Raw genomic sequence first — 16,031 nt, 5'->3', positions numbered from 1 at the left:
TAGACAGCCACTTGTCTGAAGTGGTATAAGTTCTCCTGGTTGAGAAAGGTGGCTTGACTAGAAGACCTCCAAGGTCCCTACCAGCTCTATTCTTTGTCACTGGCATAAGGGTGTCCTAGCACCTACATCAAGCCTGTAAGAAGGTAACTTCTGCATAGAGCTCATGCTTATACCATAACCAATATTTGTACATAACAGAATATAATTTCCTGATTATTGCAGAAGTATCTTCACATAGCCATTACAAAATCTCAGTTATTTCCTGATAACTGCAACTTATTATTTTGCAACGTGAACCTACAGTCAGAAAAAAGGTTATCCATTGCTTTAAAATGAAATTTACATCCGGTAGTTATAATAGTTTCAAGACAACCAGCTTCAATCACTTAAAGTAAATATAAAAATTAAGCTATTGAGAAAGTTAGCAATAAGACACTCTGTGCCTAAACACTTGTCACAAAACTTTTTATATTTACTTTGACACAGGAAAGACTAAACAAGAATGATATAGCACGACATGGTATTTACTCCCTTTGTTAATTTAGAGAAATAACTGCTTTATTTTTGTCAAACCAAAAAACCCTCCCACAATTCATGGAGAATTTTTCTACTTTGAAAACAAGAAAACTTTTTAATTTCTTTTGCAGAACAGAAAAAGCTAGGAACAACAAGTGCTGCATTAGAATTATCTGCTTTTGCACTCCACACTTTATTTTTCAAGTAATTGGCAATTCACAATTAGGGAAAATACCAAATTACAAGGATCGTTACATCATAATGTGTTTTAACGACATGTACAAGTTTTCACTATCATATTGCGATATTCTTTATATACAATTGATCCATCAGCCTCCATCTTCAAAACACTCAAAGGACTGTAGCCAGCCGGAATGCAGGAAAGCTCAGGGATGGAAGAGTCCAGTTTTTCACGCACAATGTTCTGGATCACTGCATGCACAGGAGAACCATAGCGATGGCCCACTACCCTTGGACAGTCACCTTTGCAATAGTGAGGGTTGTACCTATGTGGTGCAATTATCCATTTGTCCCAGTTCAGTTGACTGAATTCCAGCCAAAAGCTGTGAAGCTCACATTCGTTTTGAGGAAAAGGGAACCGGTTGTAATACTGACTTATGTTAAATATTGGAACTGGAGTGTTTTTCATTTTCCCATCTTCTTCTCTTCGATGACGGGGTGCTCTTCTTCCCTGTTTAAGGCCTTCCCTGGCGTTTTCACTGGGAACTGTGAAAGGACCCTTTTTCAGATTAGATGTAAGGTTCCTTCTGACTTGGAGAAAATTCTGTCTGTGATAAGCGTGCTCACTAGTGTCAACAGTATAGAGGAGGAGAAAAAGTGATCTTTGGGACATATTGAAGAAATCATATTTAAAGTGAGGAGAATGTTCATTTTTCAAGCAGGTGAAATTCACAGCCATATGGATGTTTCCTTTCTTGGCGACTATCAAAGGGTGAAGAATAGTGGTCACATCAATCTCAATCCATTTGCGTCTAAGTTCCAAATGCAGGTTGAATACATGTGGAACACTGATGCACACTTGACTCGAGGCATCCCGTTCTCGAACATCCATGCTGTAAATACATGTAAGATTTGAGGCTGTAGAAAGAGACTCATCAAATGAGAAGAGCAAGACTGACTTGAGTAAGTGCTCTAAGGTAATAACCCAATCCAAGTTGAAAAACAGGTCTACTGAATGAAGATCTCCTGCAAAGAGATGGAAGAAAAGAATGTTTAAACAAAGCTATCCTACACCCCCAGTTTGCTTCTCTTAATCACTTTATACTTTAGTATATTTGGGAATGACAGCAATTAATCTCAGTAAGATTTTTGATTAGGCATACATTTTTTTTCTCAGCGAATGGCAAGGAAGGCAGTCATTTTAGGGTGGTGGCCATTTTGAATATCCATTTAAAAAAGCTTAACAGTATAAAGCTTTGGAGAAACAAATCAGCCACACTATTAGCATTTTACTAAGAAAAGGTAATTTTCCAACTATAGCACAATATATATATTTACACTATTAAAAGAAACCCCAAAGATGTACACCATCCCATTTTATACGGAAGAACAAGCAAGAAGTGAAAGGATTCGCTCAGACCCATATTTTGACAAGGGGCAAAAAAAAAAGAATTAGTTAACCCAAACAAAGTTTTCACATACCATTAGTAGAAGGATGCTTGCATTCAGCCTGTGGTGTGACAAGGCGGACAGTGTTATAGAGATGCCTTTTGTTGCCCTTAAGAACACCTTCCTTGGTAGCAAACTTTTTATACAGGTTCTTCATGTATCTCAGACCTCTAGAATCCGGAGGCAGTCTTGAGACATCACTTCCCAAGCCCTGGGGATTGTGGCCAGACAGCAGCTTGAAAAGAGGGGCATATGGATCTTGGCCATTTTTTGGGGGAAGAAAAAGTGATGGAGGAGATCTCTCAGAGTCCTGTATCTCTGACAGCAGTAATGGCTGAGAAGTCCTTTCATGTCTCAAACTGGGGGAACCCAGGACCCCATGAAAGAATAATCTGTTCAAGCAGAAACAAATAAAGAGTCCCCCCAAAAGCTTCATGGTGAGAATTAGTTAGGCAAAGTAACTATCTCCCCCATAACAGATCAAACCCTCAAAAAACATGAAGCAGCTCCTTCTAGGCTCTTAAATAAAGCTGCACTAATTAGACACAAAGGAAAGACACACACCTGATGGTGTCATCCCATTTACTTCAGGCTCTGTCCTTGGCTGGTGAATAAGTTTAAGTGACAGCCCCTTTCGCCTGTGGTTTAGTAAGGGTAAAACTAGCTTAACTAAAATAATTTGGAACATGTGGTGAAATGTGTGCTGTGACCCTGTAACACTTTCCAGAAAGTAAGCCCATAGCTGAAAATAGGACTTCCTTGTGAGAGATTTAAGCTTGTGCTTGAGGTTAGTTAGACCTGGTTCTAAAACTACAGCTGTGCTTAACTTTAGTGCCAGATGCTAGAAACATTTAATTTGATAATCCTGTGCATGTTAAAAAAACATTCACAGATTAGTGTTTGTTTGGGATGTGCTTTTCACTCCTTCAAGCGAAGACAAGCAAATAGGGAATAATGAACTCCTGAAAGGTAGAAAGGGTCAGTATTACCACTGTATAACTTGTTTTATTTTCTGATAAGGTGAATAAAATAAACAGGCTGTTTTATTTATTTTTTTAAATAAAATCTCTACAATTTAAAGAATGATAATAATGATCCAGTGTAAAATAACATTTCCTACTTAAGTCACAATGAATGGCAAGATAATTTCATTAGAGAGTTTTCCATGAATGAAGTGGAAGGGAAAAATGAACTGCAGATGCTGCTGCTTGGTTTTTTTTTATTAAAAGAACGTACAGTGGTTGGAAAAAGGAGGCAAAGAAATAAAATAAACAGCTTTCCAATTAGCTCCTCCAGCTGCCTCCAGAAGTTGTGAATGATCCAACAGTGGAAGTTTTTAAGAAGAGACTGGACAGCCATTTGTCTGAAATGGTATAGGGTTTCCTGCCTGAGCAAGGCTTTTCAACCTTTTCACCCATTGTACCACTTTTAGGATACGGCAACATCCGAGTACCACCAGTTGCCTAGCAAGGTGTCAAAAACTTGATGACCAAAAAAAAAAGGAAAAAAGTGATGAAGTACAGGTAATCCTCGACTTACAACAGTTCGCTTAGCAACTGCCCCCCAAGCCACAGCCGAGCAAGAAACCTGCCTGCCCACCTGGTGGCGCTCTTCCTCATGTCCGAGGTTTTCATTGTTGTGAGCATTTCTGTTGAGGATTGGCAGCGCGGGTGGGGTAGGGGGTGTTTGGTTTTTATCCCCCCCCCCCGTCTGCTGGGTGGTTGCAGCAGGTTTTGGTCACTTCACATGACCCTGGGACACTGGGACCGTCATAAATATGAATCAGTTGCCAAGCAACTGAATGTAAATCACAAGACCCTGGAGATGCTGCAATATTCCAACTGATCGGTGCTTCTTCTGGGCTCAGAAGCACCAGGATCAGCGCCAAACTCCAACTGGAGCCTGGTGCTTATCCTGGCACTTCTGCTGAGCCCTGACAGCCCTGCAGCTCCAGCCATATCTTGCTCAGGCTTCTGCAGTGCTACCACCAGTTCAGCTCATTCCCCTCCACCGCTATCACTTTTCTAGGATGGTCACGTACCACCTGCCAGGTGCCAATGTACCACAGGTGGTACCCGTACCACTGGTTGAAAAGCCCTGGACTAGAAGACCTCCAAGGTCTACTCTACTCTACTCTATAGCTGAAAAATTGTAATTATTACTGAAGATTTCTAATTAGAATCCTTGGCAAATCTAGCCAGCAAGCCTAACTCCTGAGTAACAGTTTCTACCAAGTTCAAGTCTATAGTTAATGTAGAAGAGAAATCCAAAGATCCTCATAATGTTTCATTATGCAGTTTCACAATACAGTGACTGGATAGATAGATTGGCTAGTTAGCTAATGTGTTGTGTACCAGTGTGTGCCTTTTGTCTCTTCCAAACAAATTACATATTGTTTGGAAGACTTCCTTCAAAGTTCCCTTGATGGAGAGGAGTTACCACAAGATGAGGAGCAAAAAATATTCTTCAACCACCCAAAACAGCATATGTAGTGCTTTGAATCTTGAGACTGGATTTCAAATCACATTAAGGCTAAAGGTATTCCCTGCTATGGCTGTTAGCCTCAAAGGTACTGGGATTTTCTTACAGATCTACAATTTGATTTTTTTATACTTGAATTTGTATACCGCCCTATTCCCGTAGGACTCAGGGCAGTTTACAGGGCAATTAAAACCATGAAATACAAAATTAAGATCAATTAAAACAATTAATTAAATTCAAGCCCCCAAAGTAAATCTAAAACCCAATTAAAATTAAAACCCCCTCAGTCTGGGAAAAACAGCTTGAAGAGCAAAGTTTTCAGGTCCCGGCGAAATGAGTGAAGGTCGGGGGCAGTCCTAAGTTCCATAGGTAGTTAGTTCCATAGGACAGGTGCACCCACAGAGAACGCCCTTCCTCTGGGAATAACCCACTGGCATTCATTAACCAGCAGTACCCTGAGAAGGCCCTCCCTGTGGGAGCACACAGGACGATGGGAAGATGATGCCGGCAGCAGGTGTTCCCTTAGATCAGACATGTCAAACACAAGGCCCGGGGGCTGGATGCGGCCCGCGAAGTGGTTTCATGCGGCCCGCGAAGCCATCCTGGAAACAGTGAGGGAATGGCCCCCACTGCCTTGGCCCTGGCCCAGAGACCCTCCTTCTGCCAGAGACCCTCAGATCTGTCCCACTCCTGCCCAGGCCCCCCATAGGCACCCTTGATGCGAACGATGTAGAGCTGGCCACGCCCACCCAGTAGGCCATACGCACTCTAGCCACACCCACCCAGTAGGCCACGCCCACCCTGGCCACACTCACCCGGCCCCCTGAGGGCAACCGCAATGCTGATGCGGCCCTCAGTGAAATTGAGTTTGACACCCCTGCCTTAGATAGTCCGGACCCAAGCCATTTAGGGCTTTATAGCTCATTACCAGCACCTTGAATCTCACCCGGAGGGCAACCGGAAGCCAATGCAGCTCACGGAGAAGAGGTGTTACACGGGAGTATTGGGAAGCTCCCATCACAACTCACACGGCTGCATTCTGCACCAGTTGAAGCCTCTGAGTGGTCCTCAAGGGCAGCCCCATGTAGAGGGCATTGCAGTAGTCTAACTGGGAGGTCACGAGCGCATGAGTGACTGTGCGTAGGGCATCTTGGTCCAGATAGGGCCACAACTGGCGCACCAGGCGAACCTGGGCAAAAGCCCCCCTGGGTCATGTGAAGTGACCAAAACCTGCTGCAAGCTCCTATATGATCTTCAAAACTGAGCCGTGAATCCAGGAGAATGCCCAAGTTGCAAGCCCTATCGACGGGGGGTAACACCTCACCCCCTATTGTTAATGATGGAAAAAGCTGGTCAGTCCAAGATACCGGTATAAACAGCCACTCAGTCTTGGCAGGATTGAGACGAAGCCTGTTTTTCCCCATCCAAACCCGGACATCATGGCAAGGGCATCACTGGGTTGGTTTGGGGTGGAAAGAAAAAGTTGGGTATCATCAGCGTACTGGTGATACCCCACCCCAAAACCACGAATGAGCTCACCCAGCGGCTTCATGTAGATGTTGAACAGGAGGGGAGAGAGAACCGACCCTTGAGGGACTCCACAAATGAGAGATCTTGGGGCGGACCTCTGCCCTCCCGTCAACACCGACTGCGAGCTGCCCAGGAGGTAGGAGGAGAACCACTGTAAAACAGTGCCCCCCACTCCCAACCCCCTGAGACACTGCAGTAGGATACCATGGTCAATGGTATCAAAAGCCGCTGAGAGGTCTAATAGGACTAGGACAGAGGAACAACCCCTGTCCCGAGCCCGCCAGAGATCATTCACCAGCGCGACCAATGCCGTCTCCATGCTATACCCGGGCCTGAAACCCGATTGGTACGGGTCAAGATAATCAGTTTCCTCCTGGAACAGAGGGAGCTGATGCGCTACCACACTCTAGACAACCTTCACCAAAAAGTGAAGGTTGGAGACAGGACGATAGTTATTCAAAATCTCTGGGTCCAGGGCAGGCTTCTTGAGGAGGGGTCTCACCACTGCTTCCTTCAAGGCGGCAGGAAAGACACCCTCCCTCAAAGAAGCAGTTATTATTGCCTGGAACCAGCCTCATGTCTCCTCCCGGGCTGCATAAACCAGCCAGGAGGGGCACGGGTCCAATAAACAGGTGGTAGAGCTCAGCTTCCTCATGATCCTGTCCACCTCATCGGGGGTCACAGGATCGATAACACTCTCAAGACCACTCGATTCCTCCCCGTCAGACTCTGTCCAGTCAGAGTCCAAGCCGGCCCAAATCTGAGCGATTTTATCCGCCAGATGATGACTAAACTCCTCGGCCCACCCCTGCAAGGGCTTCTCCCTCTCCTCCCGATGAAGGAGGGAGCGAGTCACCCGAAACAGGGCGGCCGGGCCATTATCTGCGGACGCGATGAGGGCAGCGAAGTAATTAGACTTCGCCATCCTCATCGCAGCGACATAAGACCGTATAAAGGTTCTTAATCGCAATCAGTCAGGTTTAGACCGGCTGGATCTCCAACAGCTCTCTAGACCCCATCTCCGACGCTTCATCTCCCGGAGCTCCAGAGAAAACCATGGAACCCACCGGGATCTGCGCCGGGTTAGGGGTCGCAAGGGGACAACACGGTCGAGCCCCTCAGTGGCAGCCCTTTCCCAGGCATCCACTAAGGCGTCAGCCGAGCTGTGAGTGAGGGAGATAGGAATAGACCCAAGCACCATCTGGAACCGATCCGGGTCCATTAGGCCCCTGGGGTGGAACCACCTGGTCGGTTCCGCAGCCCAGCGGTGGGGGGTGACAGAGCCATACCTTATAGTATTTTTCCATATTTATTTAGAAATACTTCACAAGAGCATTCTGCTGTACTTACTCAATAATGAGTATTTGTCATGTGATTTTGAGTTTTTTTAAGCTGCATATTCTGCAAGTTGTTTTTTAAGTTTTTAGTATTTTATTTACATAATATTATACATTTGTATATTTGATTACTGTTTCCTGGGTATTTACACACAATGTAGTGGTTAAAGATTCTTTCATGTTGACTGAAATTCCTTATAACTATTTTTTTTATTAAAAAGTTTTACAAAAACAAAGTTTTACAATATATCCCCAAATCCCCCCCACCCCAAACCCGCCCACTTTCCCCCCCACTTCCCAGAGATAAATACAGGATTATAGTTACAATAATCATATTCTAAATAAAAATTATGCATAATATACAATTAACCAAATTCATAATGTGCTTTAACTCCCCTTTAACATAACTACAAACAAAGTACCGATAACAATATTCCACTAAAATCTACTCATAAGCTAAATGGAACTTTTTAGTCCCATATTTGTTCTGAATATAATTTATCCATCTCCTCCAAACTGAAATATATCTTTCCTGTGAATGATCTTTCAAATAAGCAGAAATCTTAAACATTTCTGCAAGATTCGAAACTTTAAACACCCATTCTTCCATAGTAGGCAAACTATCCTTCTTCCAATATTGTCCCACCAGTAACCGTGTTGCTGTTATCATATTCAACATCAAATTGGTTTCTTTAACATCACAATCTACCACAATACCCAATAAAAACAATTGCGGACAAAACTTTATCTTTCTCTTAAAACCCTTTTGAATGTTCCACCAAATTTTCATCCAAAAAGCTTTTATATTTCTACAAGTCCACCACATATGAAAATAGGTAGCTTTTAAACTACCACATCTCCAACATTTAGACTGTAAATTAGGATACATGTTGGACAACTTCTTGGGATCCAGATGCCATCTATAAAACATTTTATAAAAATTTTCTCTTAAGTTTTGAGCCTGAGTAAATTTAACATTTCTGACCCAAATTATCTCCCAGGTGTCCAACGAGATTGGTTCCTGAATATTTTGTGCCCACTTTATCATACAGTCTTTAACCAATTCCGTTTCCGAATCCAATTCAATTAAAGCATTATATATCCTCTTTATATGTGCACAATTTAAATCTCTAATTTGTTTTACTAAATTTTGATCTGTAATTGTGATGCCAACCTTTTGATCTGACTTCCACCTAGCTTTCAATTGGGTATATTGAAACCAAGAGTAACTTATATTTTCTTGTCTTAACTCCTCTAATGATTTAAGTTGCCAATCATTCCCTTGCAATCTAAGTAGTTCCTTATAAGAAACCATATCCATACTCACTCCCATAGATACGCCCTCTATCGCGTGTCCAGGAATTCCCCAAATCGGTATTTTATAATTTAACTTATAATAATAAGTTCCCCGCCCAAATAAATTTATTAATACCCTTCTGCCATTGATCAAGGTTGGCATCCTTTTTCAATATAGGTATCATTTGAAACAAAAAGAGAAACTTTGGTAGAACATTCATTTTAACAACTGCAATTCTTCCCAGTAATGATAATTGCAATTTTTTCCAATTATTTAAGTCCCTTTGTACCTTCAACCGTAGTGTTTCTTAACCTTCAATAGGAAAAAAGAGAACAGGCTTTCAAATAAGCAAAATCCGATACTGGGTAAAGTCAGTTGCAAATTGTATCTCTTGCTTTGTAGCAAAATATAACAATTTTCCAACGCAGTCACTTCACACAGGAGAGAAACATTCCAGCACCATTTTTACTCCATTTCAAACTTGAAACTTGAAGAAGATAATGAAACTGAGTTAAAGTTAAAATCCAACTTGAAAATTCAGATCTTCCTGCTTTGCTGCCTGCTTCTCAAAGAAACGAAATACTCACAATCCCATCTAAGCAGCAGGTGCAGTTGTCGCATCTGGTTCCACTCCTTTTGGAGCAAAAACGTCCTGAGAGTGGAGAAAGCCTGGGCTCCGAGGGGGCTCACCCTGTTATCCCCCAAACTACTTTGGAGAATCACAGGGGAGCTCTACCTCTACCCAGGCAGGCTCGCCTCTCCCTCTTCTCCCGAGGGAGAGGCTCCAGCGCCGCGGGACAGCTGATTTTCGCTGCCTCCGAGCGCTTTGATGCTTCCCAGGATCGGGCAGCTTCAAAACGCCGCCATTCGGCATGGCAGCGCTACCGGAAGTCAAATTCCTTATAACTATTGATTTATTAAATACATTTCTATCCTAGCATAATTTTAAAAAAACCTCTCTGTGCGTGCTATAGACATGTGGTGGAGATATGTAGGTTTTTTTGGAAGTAATGTAGAACTGGTTGCCGTTGGTCTCTTCCAGAATGTTGTTGTTTAAAATTCCAATCTAGTTTCCAGCTCTGAGTTTTCCTAGTGTCTAGGTATGGGTGTGTGAGTGGAATTCAGTTGTGGTTGGCAGAAATTCCTTAAATAATAAGGCCATAGTTGTGTAATCTGAATTTTTGTCTATTTAGAGGTAAGCCACACTTTGCTTGAAGGGTTTTGTCCAGAGGATTATAGTTAGAGAATTAATCACTAACATTTAAAATGTTCTTTTTTTGATATGGGGCTATTCAGAATAGGGGCCTTTCTCTTCCAGAAATGAGCAGCTTCTGCAGGTAGACCTTATGAGTTTATTACATTGTAGAGTCTGTTGTCCCTATTCTGAAATTCTCAGGATTTCCAGATAACTTAATTCCAGGCATTGTTTATGGCAGAGGTCTAGAGAATAGCTCAGAGAGAGTGGGAGCTTAGTTAATGTTGAGAAGTCCATTTGCTTGCGGTGGAGAAAGGAAGCAAAGCTAATTGTGGGTGATGACACCACCAAAGCAAGTGCAATACCCACCATTTTTTCTTCCCTTTCCATCTTCATGTATGTAGGCCCAACAAGTAGACAAGAGAACAACATATTGCTTTGTCAGAATCCCAAACTGGCAATTACAAAGACTTTGGAAATTAAGGACTGCACATCACTTTAGCCTCAAGAAAGCACTGGAACGAGAAAAAGTTTGTACTCTATTGTAGTAGCTTAGGAGGACCCTACCATTCCTTTCATCCTCCATTCAGTTTTAAGAGGAGTACACAATCAGAGAGGTTTGGCCTCCAAATAGACTTTATTTAAAAGAATATTTTACAGCTATTTCTGTTGGGATCTCTATCAAGCCAAAGGAAGGACGTTTGTCCTGAACTAGCCCCTAAGTCTCTTAAGAGATTGAATTATTCTCAGGCTCTGTTTGAAAGAACTGGGCTAGAGCGTAGCCTTTCTGATCTGCAAATATTTCAATAGTTCATCTACTTTGAATGGGTTTAGATTCAGTTATGAAAGTCTGTCTCTTCCATTCCTTATTTTGTTCCACTTTAGTTCTGGCAAAATTTCTTTTGCATTCTTTACTCTGGACCGCTGCTTGATTTCTGCTGAAGTTCAGGCATGACAAGGACTTCTTGTTGCACTCTTACATGAGTTCGTAACAATTTCTGATGAATCCATTATTTCCTTAAGGTATTTTCTGCTATGTCTCAGTTTCATTGCCAGTTCATCTTTTCCTCACATAACTCTTGCCATTATTGTCATATTTGGGGTTTGGGGTTTGGATTTGGTTTTAACATTGTTTTAATTATTGTATTATATTGGGCATAATTATTTAATCTTTTTTAACTTTTCTATGTATATTTTGATATTTATTGCCCTGTACACCGCCCTGAGTCCTTCGGGAGAAGGGCGGTATAAAAATTTAATAAATATAAATATAATATAAATATATTGATGCTGCTTTGTGCTGGACTCTGCTCTATTTTGAAGGGGGCATTAGACTCCCTGTTTGGGCCTTGTTTGTAAGACTGGACGAGCTCTGTCTCACAATTGTAATTTATTCCTTGTTTCCTAAATTCATTAAGAGATATCCAGTGATTCAAATAAAGCTTCTCTATTCTTAGTCTTAGTAAACAAATCCTTGTTCTTTGTCTTGATAACCTTTGTGCTAGATTTAGGTTTGTGGCTGGTATATTTTGATGAACAAACAATGCTAGACATGGATTTGGCCTTGCATCATTTGCTTTTTTTTTCTTTCAAAATAATTTTATGGCAGGTTCTACTTTGCATCATACAATGTTAAGTATTTGGATCCAAGTCCCATCCTAGCTTGCTGTAAAAATCTTTCAATACTCTAATGCTATGAATGGACTTTGTGCTTGATTTCTGCCAATTGGGGAATCATCACTCCTTCTTCCTAGAAATTGATGCCATTCTACATAGATAGGTCATGTCATGTTGAAACAATTGCATAATTTTCTTCAGTTCATAGTCTTTTGTTTCTCGACACCTTGTAATACCACAAATGTCAGATTCTAAGAAAAGTCATTTTCCTTTTATTATCTTCATTGTAATTCCAGCAGATTCCCATGGATTGGATCATTATGATACTATATCAATGGATTCTACTTCAACTTCTACTGACCTCTCTAGTGAAACTTCCGGTAAAGATCATCCTCCTATGACTTCTTGTGACCCGTTGAATTGATCCCAGATTCTGTCCCTATTTAATGTGATATTTTTTTGTGTCTATGGACAGTCATGAGCTTGTGGTATGTAATTGTTCTCTTCAACATTGACCAGATTCTTGTCAGGTAGTCTAAACTAAACCAACGTTTCTTTTTTCCCCCCTTAGGACTTCTTCCTAGTTCTAAAAATTATTGAGGACCACAAAAGATGCATGGGTTATATTTATTAAGATTTACCATATTAAAAATTAAAATTAATGCACTTGCTGCCACTAGTACTTCTCATGATTTTACAACATAGGCTAGAAAATAAATTTGATTTTGTGGACCTATGAGAGAGTCTTGAGGGATGCACTGGGATCCTATATGTCTTGGAAGAAATATGTCTGCCTATTGGTAGTATTAGCCAGGCAAACGAATGGGTTGCTGCATAGGCATGGCTTTATTAATTTAATCAATTAATTGATTGATTGATTTACCTGGCTGCCCATTCCAAGTACCTGACTTTGGACAGCCAACAATAAAAAAACAGAACGAACTTTGTGGGAAGATCATGTTTATTTGTGGGTTCATCTATGTTGGCATTTTGTTCAAACCCTGTGACATCTGACTCAGTTATAAAGTATGAACTGCACACTCCAAATTGTTCTCTTGACCCTAGTGTAGGCATTACTTAAACTGACAGCTGCTCATTTATTTAAAAAGCAGCAAACAAGTGTGCACATCAAGAAAAAAGTTTTGAGGTACAAGCAAAGGGATACCTGAGTGCATTAAAGTAATAGTAAAAAAAAAGAGAAAAGAACAATAGAACAATTAAAAGGACAATGAGCAGCATTGTAGGAGACAAAGCCTCCACTGTGGCTAGAGTCTAGCCAAGGGGTAGGCAACCTCAGCTCTTTTATGACTCATGGACCTCAACTCCCAGAGACTCAGGAATTCTGGGAGTTGAAGTCCATGAGTCATAAAAGAGCCGAGGTTGCCTACCCCTGGTCTAGACCTTCCATTTTTGAGGTAGGAAAGAAGCTAGGTGGGCTTTAGATGGAATTCAGCCACTACATGGAGAGAGGAACTTGAATTGCTCTCTCTGATTAATAGGCATCTGATCCTGGAAGACAAAAAAAAAACATAGAAAAGAAGATCCAGCACAAATAAATAGACAAGAATTAAGGAAAGGAGAGTAATTATTTACTATAGAACAGCCTGCCAAAAGAAGTTTTATTCCAAGATTGATCCTGGCTGGCTTGACTGATGATCTAAACTTTGTCTTCCCTCCTTTATAACTTTTCCCGCATATGGGGGAGCACAGACAGTGGGCAGACATGAAACTGATCAAGGGCTAAGTTCTTGGTCAACCATGGAAACTTACTGGTGACTTTAGGCCAATTATTATTTCTCAGGCCAGCCTTCTTCTTTTGCTGAGGAAAAGTAGAAGGGGTAAGGGGCATGAAAGAGACTACTGTATGATAGTGGCATGTAAACAACATTTGTAAAATCATTCCAGAATAGCTGGAGAAAGGACAAATGTGTTTCTGTATAGTGTCACAGGGGGGCAGAAGAGCTATATATTGATGATAAACCCCAACATGATATTCATCCAGTTTCCCAACAAGTCACAGAATGATTTGATTTGAAGCCTAGCCTTGAGTAAACTGAAGGAGCCACAGTGAATGGCCACTATCCCTAATCTTTAATTATATTAGCCTTATCTTAATTTTACGGAAAATATCGTAATATTGGATATTTTCCTCAGAGAGTGGTATTTTGGAAAAAGAAATAGATTCTTACATGGAGGCAATATAAAGATAGAATCTCCAAATAAAACTAAACAACAAAACAGAAATTTTCAGGGATACCTGAAAATAACCACCTGATTATTTTTATGGTTAAGTCCTCATACAAAAAGAAGGAAAATCAAATTATGTTTATTTTATTTTTATTTTTTGCAAAACAGTTTACCATTTCTTATCTATTTAAAGAAATTGCTAGAAGTATAACAATTATATTTAATTTCATGAACGGCAGATTATTGCAACTAAATTATTTCATCTGCCTCCTAAGCACATATTTTCCCCCAATCTGAAACACTTTCAAAATTAAACATATTTTTTTTAAAAAAATGATAAGAAGAGACTTGATATAGTGTAACTGGAGCATGATCAGTTAGACAAAAAAGGCAATAAATATAAAATATAATTTTAAAAAATCCTTAACAGATGTACTCATGGGGAAAAAATTCTTTAAGCTATTTGAGTTGAGTTGGCATTGTCCTCCCAGCTTTAATGCAGTGTAATTCAATGTATATTAAAAACTCATGAGTCTCTTTGAAGGAAATATGGCGGTTCATCAGGTTTCTTGATAGCTGGTTTCACAATCTTAATTGGGACGATAACATTTTGTCTTCATTTGCACTATTGCAAAGTATTAGATATTCATTATTTGACCTGCTACCAACAGAACACCTTCACTTTCACCGACAGTCGTCATTTTTACAGAGGGCAAGTCTTGATTGTTTTATTTTGATAGGCACCTGAATGCAAAGTAATTGATCTCGTTCGTAATCTTTCTTCTCACGGACTACAGATGTTGACATATTTCTCTTCATGTTGCTCACAGTTTACTGTATTGTTTAACCTCTGCTTAGTTTTGGTTATGGTTAGGGTTAGGGTTATGGCTTCCTTTATGGTCTGTCTATACCGGTAGTCCTTGACTTTACAACCACAACTGTGCCCAAAATTTATGTTGCCAAGTGAGACATTTGTCAAGTGAGTTTTGCCCCATTTTAAGACCTTTCTTGACACAGTTGTTAAGTGAATCACTGCAGTTGTTAAGTTAGTAACAGGTTTGTTAAATGAATTTCGTTCCCCATTGACTTTGCGTGTCAGAAGTTTGCAAAAGGAGATCACATGACTCCAGGACACTGCAACCCTCATAGATATGAGTCTGTTGCCAAGCATCTGCAATAGTTGTGTAAAAAATGGTCATAAGTCACTTTTTTCAGTACTGTTGTAACTTTGAATGGTCACTAAATGAACTGTTGTAAGTCAAGGATTACTTGTATACAGATTCTTGCCTGTCATACCTTGCTTGTTTCTCCAAAGTTTCTCTTTCTCTTTTCTATCTCCAAATGCCCTGGATTCTGCACACCCTCTGATCCTCTGTATTGCTGAGAATTCGAAGGCTGTAACTCGCTGCAACTTTTAAAACTTTCAAAAATAGCTCACTCTGTCACTTGAATCCCTGATTTTAAAAAAAAGAAAAAGAAAAAAAGAAAAACTGTGTCTTTCCATGCCTGCAAATATCAGGGACATAGAATTTGTTATTAAAGCTGGTTAATCCCGTGCAGAGGAATAGTTGCTTTCTCCTTTTTTTCTTTCTTTTTCTTTTTTGCTTTCCTCACCTTTCATTTAAAAAGTATAAAAACGGTTTCGTTGTCACAGCTTTCTTTTTTAAATCTGTTCTGCAAAATTTATGGAGAGCTTAAGCACTTCTCAAATATTTCACGCCCAAACTCAGTTCTCAGGTTAAATGTGGTTGGTGATTTTCAAGTCCCCATTTATATTCTTTTTCACTGTTTGTTGTTCTTCTGGCGCAGTCACTGCTAGCCAAAATGTGTGTAACGAGTTAGGAATGCTTTGAGGTTTGCAGACTTTCTTCCAACAACAGGGAAGACGCTGGTGTTGCTTTTAACTCGTTCCTTCCCACCAGAACACGGAAACTGTATCTCACAGTTGTCTATGGAGATTCTCAGTCATCCAGGTCACGGTTGTCCCTAAGGTGCTTTTGCAAAAGGCAACTGGACTTCGTTTTTCCTCATGGATCTTTCATATTACAAGCCACCTGTCATGGTTCATGATTTAGGAGGGGGGGGCCTTAATCTCCTGCATTCTCAGTTAGAGAAAGAAAAAAAAATAGGCTTATCTGTTTTTCATTTTTATTTTTTGCTGTTCAGGCATTGACTAAATTGCAACATTGCAACAGATTTTAATATTCTGGAATTGAACAATATTGCCTGCTCAGATATATAG

The 16,031-nt window shown here is 40.6% G+C and overlaps 1 protein-coding gene across 1 annotated transcript; it reads right to left on the bottom strand.

The window, feature by feature from the left end:
- Positions 1 to 684: 684 nt before the first annotated feature.
- On the bottom strand, positions 685 to 2,317 carry GDF9 (growth differentiation factor 9). Its single transcript, XM_083356938.1, has 2 exons — positions 2,179 to 2,317; positions 685 to 1,722 (listed from the first exon to the last, which is right to left on the bottom strand). The coding sequence occupies exons 1-2, from the start codon at positions 2,300 to 2,302 to the stop codon at positions 785 to 787; spliced, it is 1,062 nt and encodes a 353-aa protein (XP_083213064.1). The 5' UTR covers positions 2,303 to 2,317; the 3' UTR covers positions 685 to 784.
- Positions 2,318 to 16,031: the final 13,714 nt, after the last annotated feature.

The sequence above is a fragment of the Vipera ursinii genome (genome assembly GCF_947247035.1).
Source record: "Vipera ursinii genome assembly, chromosome: 2".
NCBI lineage: Eukaryota > Metazoa > Chordata > Lepidosauria > Squamata > Viperidae > Vipera > Vipera ursinii.
The sequence above is the reverse complement of the archived record's forward strand: the minus strand, read 5'-3'. Positions and strand labels throughout refer to the sequence as shown.

Coding starts and splice junctions, on each gene's coding strand:
- GDF9 (XM_083356938.1), bottom strand. CDS start 2,302: ATGAAGAACCTGTATAAAAAGTTTGCTACCAAGGAAGGTGTTCTTAAG. Junction 1,723..2,178: donor CAAGCATCCTTCTACTAATG/GTATGTGAAAAC, acceptor ATCTCTTTGCAG/GAGATCTTCATTCAGTAGAC.